Below are 13168 nucleotides of genomic sequence, written 5' to 3' on the forward strand. Positions count from 1 at the left end.
ATGGGCAAAAGAAGTTTTTCATATAAAAATTTAAATTTTTTAAGGTTTTGGGTGGACTTTTTCAACTTTATGGGGGTGGTCACGAATTATCGTCCTTTTCGCTCTAGGACGCTTAGTTTAGGAGATATGGGCAAAAGAAGTTTTTCATATAAAAATTTCATTTTTTTCAGGTTTTGGGTGGATTTTTCTACTTTTTGGGGGTGGTCACGAATTATCGTCCTTTTCGCTCTAGGACGCTTAGTTTAGGAGATATGGGCAAAAGAAGTTTTTCATATAAAAATTTCAATTTTTTTAGGTTTTGGGTGGATTTTTCAACTTTTCGGGGGTGGTCAGGAATTATCGTCCTTTTCGCTCTAGGACGCTTTGTGTAGGAGATATGGGCAAAAGAAGTTTTTCATATAAAAATTTCAATTTTTTTAGGTTTTGGGTGGATTTTTCAACTTTTTGGGGGTGGTCACGAATAATCGTCCTTTTCGCTCTAGGACGCTTAGTTTAGGAGATATGGGCAAAAGAAGTTTTTCATATAAAAATTTCAATTTTTTTTAGGTTTTCGGTGGATTTTTCAACCTTTTGGGGGTGGTCACGAATTATCGTCCTTTTCGCTCTAGGACGCTTAGTTTAGGAGATATGGGCAAAACAAGTTTTTCATATAAAAATTTCAATTTTTTTAGGTTTTGGGTGGATTTTTCAACTTTTTGGGGGTGGTCACGAATTATCGTCCTTTTCGCTCTAGGACGCTTAGTTTAGGAGATATGGGCAAAAGAAGTTTTTCATATAAAAATTTCAATTTTTTTAGGTTTTGGGTGGATTTTTCAACTTTTTGGGGGTGGTCACGAATTATCGTCCTTTTCGCTCTAGGACGCTTAGTTTAGGAGATATGGGCAAAAGAAGTTTTTTATATAAAAATTTCAATTTTTTTAGGTTTTGGGTGGATTTTTCAACCTTTTAGGGGTGGTCACGAATTATCGTCCTTTTCGCTCTAGGACGCTTAGTTTAGGAGATATGGGCAAAATAAGTTTTTCATATAAAAATTTCAATTTTTTTAGGTTTTCGGTGGATTTTTCAACCTTTTGGGGGTGGTCACGAATTATCGTCCTTTTCGCTCTAGGACGCTTAGTTTAGGAGATATGGGCAAAAGAAGTTTTTCATATAAAAATTTAAATTTTTTAAGGTTTTGGGTGGACTTTTTCAACTTTATGGGGGTGGTCACGAATTATCGTCCTTTTCGCTCTAGGACGCTTAGTTTAGGAGATATGGGCAAAAGAAGTTTTTCATATAAAAATTTCATTTTTTTCAGGTTTTGGGTGGATTTTTCTACTTTTTGGGGGTGGTCACGAATTATCGTCCTTTTCGCTCTAGGACGCTTAGTTTAGGAGATATGGGCAAAAGAAGTTTTTCATATAAAAATTTCAATTTTTTTAGGTTTTGGGTGGATTTTTCAACTTTTCGGGGGTGGTCAGGAATTATCGTCCTTTTCGCTCTAGGACGCTTAGTGTAGGAGATATGGGCAAAAGAAGTTTTTCATATAAAAATTTCAATTTTTTTAGGTTTTGGGTGGATTTTTCAACTTTTTGGGGGTGGTCACGAATAATCGTCCTTTTCGCTCTAGGACGCTTAGTTTAGGAGATATGGGCAAAAGAAGTTTTTCATATAAAAATTTCAATTTTTTTAGGTTTTGGGTGGATTCTTCAACCTTTTGGGGGTGGTCACGAATTATCGTCCTTTTCGCTTTAGGACGCTTAGTTTAGGAGATATGGGCAAAAGAAGTTTTTCATATAAAAATTTCAATTTTTTTAGGTTTTGGGTGGATTTTTCAACTTTTTGGGGGTGGTCACGAATTATCGTCCTTTTCGCTCTAGGACGCTTAGTTTAGGAGATATGGGCAAAAGAAGTTTTTCATATAAAAATTTCAATTTTTTTAGGTTTTGGGTGGATTTTTCAACTTTTTGGGGGTGGTCACGAATTATCGTCCTCTTCGCTCTAGGACGCTTAGTTTAGGAGATATGGGCAAAAGAAGTTTTTCATATAAAAATTTCAATTTTTTTAAGTTTTGGGTGGGTTTTTCAACTTTTTGGGGGTGGTCACGAATTATCGTCCTTTTCGCTCTAGGACGCTTAGTTTAGGAGATATGGGCAAAAGAAGTTTTTCATATAAAAATTTCAATTTTTTTAGGTTTTGGGTGGATTTTTCAACCTTTTGGGGGTGGTCACGAATTATCGTCCTTTTCGCTCTAGGACGCTTAGTTTAGGAGATATGGGCAAAAGAAGTTTTTCATATAAAAATTTAAATTTTTTAAGGTTTTGGGTGGACTTTTTCAACTTTATGGGGGTGGTCACGAATTATCGTCCTTTTCGCTCTAGGACGCTTAGTTTTGGAGATATGGGAAAAAGAAGTTTTTCATATAAAAATTTCAATTTTTTAAGGTTTTGGGTGGATTTTTCAACTTTTTGGGGGTGGTCACGAATTATCGTCCTTTTCGCTCTAGGACGCTTAGTTTAGGAGATATGGGCAAAAGAAGTTTTTCATATAAAAATTTAAATTTTTTAAGGTTTTGGGTGGACTTTTTCAACTTTATGGGGGTGGTCACGAATTATCGTCCTTTTCGCTCTAGGACGCTTAGTTTAGGAGATATGGGCAAAAGAAGTTTTTCATATAAAAATTTCAATTTTTTTAGGTTTTCGGTGGCTTTTTCAACCTTTTGGGGGTGGTCACGAATTATCGTCCTTTTCGCTCTAGGACGCTTAGTTTAGGAGATATGGGCAAAAGAAGTTTTTCATATAAAAATTTAAATTTTTTAAGGTTTTGGGTGGACTTTTTCAACTTTATGGGGGTGGTCACGAATTATCGTCCTTTTCGCTCTAGGACGCTTAGTTTTGGAGATATGGGAAAAAGAAGTTTTTCATATAAAAATTTCAATTTTTTAAGGTTTTGGGTGGATTTTTCAACTTTTTGGGGGTGGTCACGAATTATCGTCCTTTTCGCTCTAGGACGCTTAGTTTAGGAGATATGGGCAAAAGAAGTTTTTCATATAAAAATTTCAATTTTTTTAAGTTTTGGGTGGGTTTTTCAACTTTTTGGGGGTGGTCACGAATTATCGTCCTTTTCGCTCTAGGACGCTTAGTTTAGGAGATATGGGCAAAAGAAGTTTTTCATATAAAAATTTCAATTTTTTTAGGTTTTGGGTGGATTTTTCAACCTTTTGGGGGTGGTCACGAATTATCGTCCTTTTCGCTCTAGGACGCTTAGTTTAGGAGATATGGGCAAAAGAAGTTTTTCATATAAAAATTTAAATTTTTTAAGGTTTTGGGTGGACTTTTTCAACTTTATGGGGGTGGTCACGAATTATCGTCCTTTTCGCTCTAGGACGCTTAGTTTTGGAGATATGGGAAAAAGAAGTTTTTCATATAAAAATTTCAATTTTTTAAGGTTTTGGGTGGATTTTTCAACTTTTTGGGGGTGGTCACGAATTATCGTCCTTTTCGCTCTAGGACGCTTAGTTTAGGAGATATGGGCAAAAGAAGTTTTTCATATAAAAATTTAAATTTTTTAAGGTTTTGGGTGGACTTTTTCAACTTTATGGGGGTGGTCACGAATTATCGTCCTTTTCGCTCTAGGACGCTTAGTTTAGGAGATATGGGCAAAAGAAGTTTTTCATATAAAAATTTCAATTTTTTTAGGTTTTCGGTGGCTTTTTCAACCTTTTGGGGGTGGTCACGAATTATCGTCCTTTTCGCTCTAGGACGCTTAGTTTAGGAGATATGGGCAAAAGAAGTTTTTCATATAAAAATTTAAATTTTTTAAGGTTTTGGGTGGACTTTTTCAACTTTATGGGGGTGGTCACGAATTATCGTCCTTTTCGCTCTAGGACGCTTAGTTTTGGAGATATGGGAAAAAGAAGTTTTTCATATAAAAATTTCAATTTTTTAAGGTTTTGGGTGGATTTTTCAACTTTTTGGGGGTGGTCACGAATTATCGTCCTTTTCGCTCTAGGACGCTTAGTTTAGGAGATATGGGCAAAAGAAGTTTTTCATATAAAAATTTCAATTTTTGTAGGTTTTGGGTGAACTTGTTCAACTTTATGGGGGTGGTCACGAATTATCGTCCTTTTCGCTCTAGGACGCTTAGTTTAGGAGATATGGGCAAAAGAAGTTTTTCATATAAAAATTCCAATTTTTTCAGGTTTTGGGTGGATTTTTCTACTTTTTGGGGGTGGTCACGAATTATCGTCCTTTTCGCTCTAGGACGCTTAGGTTAGGAGATATGGGCAAAAGAAGTTTTTCATATAAAAATTTAAATTTTTTTAGGTTTTGGGTGGATTTTTCAACTTTTCGGGGGTGGTCAGGAATTATCGTCCTTTTCGCTCTAGGACGCTTAGTGTAGGAGATATGGGCAAAAGAAGTTTTTCATATAACAATTTCAATTTTTTTAGGTTTTGGGTGGATTTTTCAACTTTTTGGGGGTGGTCACGAATAATCGTCCTTTTCGCTCTAGGACGCTTAGTTTAGGAGATATGGGCAAAAGAAGTTTTTCATATAAAAATTTCAATTTTTTTAGGTTTTGGGTGGATTCTTCAACCTTTTGGGGGTGGTCACGAATTATCGTCCTTTTCGCTTTAGGACGCTTAGTTTAGGAGATATGGGCAAAAGAAGTTTTTCATATAAAAATTTCAATTTTTTTAGGTTTTGGGTGGATTTTTCAACCTTTTGGGGGTGGTCACGAATTATCGTCCTTTTCGCTTTAGGACGCTTAGTTTAGGAGATATGGGCAAAAGAAGTTTTTCATATAAAAATTTCAATTTTTTTAAGTTTTGGCTGGATTTTTCAACTTTTTGGGGGTGGTCACGAATTATCGTCCTTTTCGCTCTAGGACGCTTAGTTTAGGAGATATGGGCAAAAGAAGTTTTCTATATAAAAATTTCAATTTTTTTAGGTTTTGGGTGGATTTTTCAACCTTTTGGGGGTGGTCACGAATTATCGTCCTTTTCGCTCTAGGACGCTTAGTTTAGGAGATATGGGCAAAAGAAGTTTTTCATATAAAAATTTCAATTTTTTTAGGTTTTCGGTTTATTTTTCAACCTTTTGGGGGTGGTCACGAATTATCGTCCTTTTCGCTCTAGGACGCTTAGTTTAGGAGATATGGGCAAAAGAAGTTTTTCATATAAAAATTTCAATTTTTTTAGGTTTTGGGTGGATTTTTCAACTTTTTGGGGGTGGTCACGAATTATCGTCCTTTTCGCTCTAGGACGCTTAGTTTAGGAGATATGGGCAAAAGAAGTTTTTCATATAAAAATTTCAATTTTTTTAGGTTTTGGGTGGATTTTTCAACTTTTTGGGGCTGGTCAAGAATTATCGTCCTTTTCGCTCTAGGACGCTTAGTTTAGGAGATATGTGCAAAAGAAGTTTTTCATATAAAAATTTCAATTTTTTTAGGTTTTGGGTGGATTTTTCAACCTTTTGGGGGTGGTCACGAATTATCGTCCTTTTCGCTCTAGGACGCTTAGTTTAGGAGATATGGGCAAAAGAAGTTTTTCATATAAAAATTTAAATTTTTGTAGGTTTTGTGGATTTTACAACTCTTTGGGGGTGGTCACGAATTATCGTCCTTTTCGCTCTAGGACGCTTAGTTTAGGAGATATGGGCAAAAGAAGTTTTTCATATAAAAATTTCAATTTTTTTAGGTTTTGGGTGGATTTTTCAACTTTTTGGGGGTGGTCACGAATTATCGTCCTTTTCGCTCTAGGACGCTTAGTTTAGGAGATATGGGCAAAAGAAGTTTTTCATATAAAAATTTCAATTTTTTTAGGTTTTGGGTGGATTTTTCAACTTTTTGGGGGTGGTCACGAATTATCGTCCTTTTCGCTCTAGGACGCTTAGTTTAGGAGATATGGGCAAAAGAAGTTTTTCATATAAAAATTTCAATTTTTTAGGTTTTGGGTGGATTTTTCAACCTTTTGGGGGTGGTCACGAATTATCGTCCTTTTCGCTCTAGGACGCTTAGTTTAGGAGATATGGGCAAAAGAAGTTTTTCATATAAAAATTTCAATTTTTTTAGGTTTTGGGTGGATTTTTCAACCTTTTGGGGGTGGTGACGAATTATCGTCCTTTTCGCTCTAGGACGCTTAGTTTAGGAGATATGGGCAAAAGAAGTTTTTCATATAAAAATTTAAATTTTTTTAGGTTTTGGGTGGATTTTTCAACCTTTTGGGGGTGGTCACGAATTATCGTCCTTTTCGCTCTAGGACGCTTAGTTTAGGAGATATAGGCAAAAGAAGTTTTTCATATAAAAATTTCAATTTTTTTAGGTTTTCGGTGGATTTTTCAACCTTTTGGGGGTGGTCACGAATTATCGTCCTTTTCGCTCTAGGACGCTTAGTTTAGGAGATATGGGCAAAAGAAGTTTTTCATATAAAAATTTCAATTTTTTTAGGTTTTCGGTGGATTTTTCAACCTTTTGGGGGTGGTCACGAATTATCGTCCTTTTCGCTCTAGGACGCTTAGTTTAGGAGATATGGGCAAAAGAAGGTTTTCATATAAAAATTTCCAATTTTTCAGGTTTTGGGTTGATTTTTCTACCTTTAGGGGGTGGTCACGAATTATCGTCCTTTTCGCTCTAGGACGCTTAGTTTAGGATATATGGGCAAAAGAAGTTTTTCATATAAAAATTGCAATTTTTTTAGGTTTTGGGTTGATTTTTCAACTTTTTGGGGCTGGTCACGAATTATCGTCCTTTTCGATGTAGGACGCTTAGTTTAGGAGATATGGGCAAAAGAAGTTTTTCATATAAAAATTTCAATTTTTTTAGGTTTTGGGTGGATTTTTCAACTTTTTGGGGGTGGTCACGAATTATCGTCCTTTTCGCTCTAGGACGCCATACTCTAGTTTAGAACAATTGACACATCCAAATAATTCACAAATAGTTGATAACAATAAATAAAACGTATAAATCGATAACATATAGATGCGAGACAGTGGCGTTAACACCTCCCCCTAGTATAGCGAAACGTTGCGTTGACGCCTTACTACTCTTGCTGAGCCACGTCGAGCACTGCCAGTTTTGCTACAGGCCTCTCTAAAATTCCACAGCTAGTCATAATCTTCGCACTTCTGACTTGCCCATCAGCAGCGACTTTAGTGCTGACAACTTTGCCTCTTGGCCATACGTTACGTGGATTGGCCGGGTCAACCACAATTACCAAATCACCAACTTTTAAAGGGCTAGTTTTCTCGAACCACTTTGAACGGCATGTGAGTGTTGGCATATATTCAGCCGTCCATCGCTTCCAAAAACGCTGTGCAAATTGTTGCGTCACCAACCAACTACTTTTTAGAACATGTCCACTGTCATCGAGTTCGGCTAGCGGCTTCATTCCGTTAGAGCTTCCTAAAAGCAAATGATTTGGTGTCAATGCTTCTTGATTTTCATTGTCTATTGGAACATATGTCAAAGGACGAGAGTTTATAATGTTTTCTATTTCAGCCATCATACCCTTGAGAGTTTCATCATCAGGGGATCTCGTTGGCATAATTTTGTAGAGAACTGTTTTAACAGAACGAACCATTCGTTCCCACACCCCACCCATATGAGGTGCCGAAGGCGGGTTGAAATTCCATTCCGTAGTAGCAGTTGTGAAATGACATACTAGTACGTTTGTGTTTACATGTTTTATGGCCTCGCGTAGCTCACGATCTGCACCCACGAAGTTTGTCCCATTATCGCTAAAAATTTCTCTCGGAGTTCCTCTCCTAGCGATAAAGTCACGAACAGCCAGAATGCATGAGCTTGTATTCAGTGAGTGTACTATTTCAATATGAACAGCTCGTAATGTCAGGCATGTAAACAGTGCCCCATATCGTTTTTCCCGATGGCGATTTACTGTTACCATTATTGGCCCAAAAAAATCAAGCCCCGTATACGTAAATGGTGCCACGTATGCCGATAGACGTGCCCTAGGCAACTTTGCCATTTGAGGGCAGGCTGGTTGTGCCTTTTTTACTTTGCACATCTGACATTTACGAATTATCTTTTTAAAAGTGGTTCTAAGCCGTGGGATATAGTACTTCTGCCTAATTTCATTTATAGCTGTTTCGTGGTTTCCGTGGTGATAGCTATTATGGAAGTGGGTCAACAAAAGTTTGGTTATGTAACTATCTTTTGGCATGATGGCAGGGTATTTCATCTCATCTGGCACAGAAGCACTATCTATCCTTCCATCAATCCGTAAGACCCCATCACCAGCCAAAAATGGGGATAATTTATAAATTGTACTAGTATTTTTTACGCTATCTCCTTTTTTCAGTTGAACTATTTCCTCGCCATACATTTCGATTTGAGCTTGATTCAAAAGTATGGCCTCCGCTCTTTTGAGCTCATCTTGTGTTATGTGAGAACTAGACTTATACCCTCTCACCTTCCCTATGAAGTGGATAACGTAGGCAATAGTTCGTAATGCACGCCGCCATTGTGAAAACCGTTTAATATCTATTAGATTCCAAACTTCGTTAATTGTTAAGATATGTTGTCGGTGTTCGCAATCAGTCCCCTTATCAATTTCAATTTGCGTCGGCCACATGCTTTGCGAATATTGTAGAAAATCCGGCCTATTTAACCACCTGCTATTATTTGATAAGTCTGGACCACATTTCTTCCATTTAGTTGCTTCATCGGCGACATTAAGCTTTCCTGGGACCCATAGCCATTCGCTCAACTCCGTAATTTCTAATATCTCGCTAGCACGGAAAGCAACGAACTGATGATATCTCCTATGATCTGATTTGATCCAGCTTATTGCTGTTCTAGAATCAGTCCAAAAAAATCGTTGATGAATTTTTATTGTAGCACTACGTTCAATGATTTTCGCAAAACGTGCGCCTATTAACGCTGCCATTAACTCCAGCCGAGGTATAGATGTTACCTTTAATGGGGCGACCTTTGTTTTCGATCCAACAAGGGATACAACAACGTCAGAAATTCTGATGTATGACACAGCTGCATAGGCATTTTCACTTGCATCTGAAAAAGTATGTAGTTGTACATTCAAGTTAGCGTTCGACTTGAAGGTTTGTAAAAAACATCGTGGTATTCTCGTATTTTGAATATCAGGTAAGAAGGACAGCCATGTCAACCATTTTGCCATTTGTTGTGGACGTACTTCGTCATCCCATCTTACACCACTACGCCAAACTTCCTGTAATACAATTTTTAAATACATGAGATAATGTCCAATCAGACCCAAAGGGTCATAGATTGTCATTAAGATGCGTAGTAATTCTCTTTTGGTTGGTGCTTTCCTCAGTCGAAATAAATCACTCTCCAAAATATATGGGGAAACTTTAAATGTTATACTATCATCATTGGATCTCCAAAATATGCCAAGAACTTTCTCAACCCTAAAGTCGCCACATAAGTCAAGATCTTTTGACGTCTCATCATCCTCTCCATTAATTTCTTTCAACACACTCCTTTCATTGCAAATCCAGTTACGGATATTAAATCCAGCTTGGCTGTGAATATATTTGACATCCCTCGCTAAACATACTGCTTCGTCGTTCGTGTCCACCGAATCCAAAAAATCATCCACATAGTGATTTTTGACTATTGCCTCCGCTGCCGATGGGTACTGTTCTTCATATTTGGCAGCATTAAGATTTTTGACGTATTGCGAAATACATGGAGCGCAAGAGGCCCCAAATATCATTACGTTCATAATAAATATGTCGGGTTCTTTACTAGCGTCATCCGAACGCCACAAAAATCTTTGTACATTACGATCTTCTTCTCTTATGAAGATGCGATGGAACATTTGTTCAATATCGCCACAAATTGCGACAGCCTTTTGTCTGAAACGGAAGAGAATATCTGGCAGAGATGACAGCAAGTCTGGTCCCTTCAATAACATTGAGTTGAGCGACACTCCATTCGACGTTGCAGCTGCATCCCATACGATTCTGGTCTTTCCGGGTTTATTTTTGTTGAAAACGGGGAAAATAGGAAGATACCAAAATTTATTCGAAGACAGTTTATCATTATCTGTGATTTTAGATATGTAACCCTTGGACATGTACTCCCTGATAATCGCACACAAAGTATCACTCAAATCTTTATTTGACTTTAATCGCTTTTCCAAACACCTAAATCTTTTCAGTGCCATGTCATAACTATCGGGCATCCTTTGCCCTTCATTTCGCCATAGCAATGACGTCTCATAGTGGCCGTCAGGTCGCTGTTTTGTATACTTTTTCAAAATTGAGATCGCCTTTGTATCGTCTTCACTCATTATTTGATTTGTTTCGCTTACACCAGCAGATTCTAAACAATAAAACCGTTTAACTAGACTGTCTAATTTTTTATCAATGTCTACACTACATTCGCATATATGACAATGATTGAATTCCACGGCCGAGATCGCTCCGATTGTACCATATAACAACCATCCAAGCCGTGTGCAAATGGCGACTGGTTCGTTCACTTTACCTTCTTTTATACGTTTAGACACGCACAATCTAGCATTGTTAAGCCCTATAAGAATACGAGGTATTGCATTTTGGTACCCCTGTATGGGAATGTTTTTCAAATAGGGAAATGATTTCGTAAGCTGTTCCATGTCGACCGTTTGGCTAGGCAATGCCAGATACTTAACTGTACGAACATCAGCTACAAATGGCTTTTGATTAGGACCGGCTATTTTAATGAATAATCGTCTAGAATTCTCCTCATTGCGTTCCACATTGCCTGTCCACTTCAAACATAAAGGTTCGATAGTACCTGATAAATTTAGGTCGTGCATAATAGTTTCCTCAATCAGACTTGTAGAAGAACCCTCATCTATGAAAGCAAAGGTTTTCATGAACTTGTTACCACTGCCGTAAATAGTTATAGGAATAATTTTAAAAAAATTGTTATGAATGAACGAAGTATGTGTGTTACAAGAATGAGTTAAATTATCTTGGTTCTCGCTGCTATTTACTTCCATTGTTTTTTTGTTTTTATCCCCTTCTTCGTTAGGCTGAGTCTTATGTAAAAGAGAGTGGTGTTTAAGTTGACAACCATCTTTGCCACATACGCTGCCACTGCAAGCGCCGTAGTGTTTACGAAGGCATTGCTTACATAGTTGATATTCTCTTACTATCTCCCATCTCCGAGATCTTTCAGCTCTTACAATTACCCTCACACAACATACATTCGCGTCTGTTCTCCTCAGCATGAGTATGTACAAATGCATTTCTCTGCTTACTGTGGAAGAGAGGTCCGGCAGCGGAGCATGCTGCGTTCTCTATATGTACGCTGCTTGCCGATAAACCAATGTCAAATATCCAGTTAGAAAACTCAGAGAGATTCACTCGTTTATTTTGTTTTGTTAAGTTAAGTTTATATGTTCCCCAATTAATTTGGAAATACGATGGTAATTTAGAAATTAGTTCTTGTAAAAGTGATGAATTGTTTAGCTCATCTAGAAGACCACATGCTTCAATTGTGGCCTGGAGGCCTTTGACTTGCACTGCAAATGAGGTAATAGTTTCCAGTTTATTCGGATTAATTGGTGGTAAACTTCGAATTTTTAATTTTAGAGAATGCAGAATTTTTTCTGGTTGTCCGTAAAGTAGTTTTAAAGTGGAGATGGCGGTAGAAACACAAGTGGGGTGAATTAGTATATGCTGTACAGCTTGGAGAGCGTCACCTCGTAAAGCCTTTTGAAGACGTACTAGATTTTCTGCATCCGTTAAGCCACAAACTGATGTCGACCAATCGTATGTGGAGCTAAAGAGTGGCCATTCAGAAGGATTTCCAGTGAATGTGGGTAATTCTTTCGGCACTGTTTGTCTAGCGTTTATCTGCTGATAAGTCAGATCTGAGCTGCCTGTGATGTGTGGTGCTGATAACATTGAAGGGTTATTGCTGTCGTGGAAATGCGGTGGGAACGCAGGATTTATTTGGGTAGAGCTTTTATTAATAAATGTTGCATTACTATTCACTGTTGAAGTTAGGGGATTGGGCATTCCGTCCCCATTGTTGTTTTGCATACGATTTGTGGTTATGTTTCGTGATTCTGATTGCAAAGTGGCCTGCTGAGTGACACTTGCTGTAGTTGATGCTGAATATCGATTATTTATGTTTGGTGAGATGGCTCTATGAGTTGGAAATTCCAGGTATGTAGTATCAAGTAAATTTGAAGGATTGTCACACAAATTTTGTGCTGGTTGGTTGGTAGGTTCCAATGGTTGAGTATTCAACCATTCATTGATAGAATCGGCTACAGAATCGTTGTCATCGTCCTCGTCTACAACTTGCTCTAATATCTCATATTTGCGTCGCAAAAATTCACGGTCTCGTTCGATAGCTAACTGTCGTTCTTCTTCGAGACGCTTTAGTTCTAGATTTTGTCTACGAATCAACGAAGCTCTTGAGGAGGTACTGCTGTTACTGCGACTTGAATGTGGAGAAGTCGAGCCTCTGTGCCTTTGGAAACAATTTGAGCACGTAAAGGCTTGCAAATTATTACTGACTTGGACGCATTCGACATGAAATATTTTACGGCATATTTTGCAATATACGCAAGGTGCGCCAGCTGGTTTGTTGCATGTCGAACAAATTTGTGGTAAATTTGCGGGCTGTTCTAGTTGGTTAAATTGTGGTTGACCCTGTTGGGAAGAAGATGCCATTATTGAGGACTTACGGTTGGTAGAAGTAGATGCAGGTTCCCTTTCTCGTATTTGAGGTTCAGCAACGAGGAGCTTCAAGCTTCAAACAAACTCGCCGCAAGATGAATTTTAAATTAATGTAGGAACAATTTCCTTAGAGGCGCTAAGTTTTCACTGATTTTAAATATCAAATACAAAACGCATAGGATTTCCAGATTTTGCCTTATATTTGAGTATTAAAATTCCTGGACAATTACAAAATTAACATATTAAACACACAATAAATAAATAACAATTCATGACGATACTAACATCTTGGTATGAAACTATACGCCAAATTAAAAATATGTGGGATTTATAATCATTTAGGTTCTTTGCAAAACAAAGATGTAAAGATTTTTATCCTCAATACCAATTGGTGAACTTTCTCCTTCTGACGCGATGTATCCCGCCATACTCTAGTTTAGAACAATTGACACATCCAAATAATTCACAAATAGTTGATAACAATAAATAAAACGTATAAATCGATA

The 13168-nt window shown here is 37.4% G+C and overlaps 1 protein-coding gene across 1 annotated transcript; it reads right to left on the reverse strand.

The window, feature by feature from the left end:
• Positions 1-7018: 7018 nt before the first annotated feature.
• Positions 7019-10969, reverse strand: LOC142233319 (uncharacterized). Its single transcript, XM_075304216.1, has one exon. It carries the CDS (start codon positions 10967-10969, stop codon positions 7019-7021), a length of 3951 nt encoding a protein of 1316 aa, XP_075160331.1.
• Positions 10970-13168: the final 2199 nt, after the last annotated feature.

The sequence above is a fragment of the Haematobia irritans genome, chromosome 1 (genome assembly GCF_050003625.1).
Source record: "Haematobia irritans isolate KBUSLIRL chromosome 1, ASM5000362v1, whole genome shotgun sequence".
Taxonomy (NCBI): domain Eukaryota; kingdom Metazoa; phylum Arthropoda; class Insecta; order Diptera; family Muscidae; genus Haematobia; species Haematobia irritans.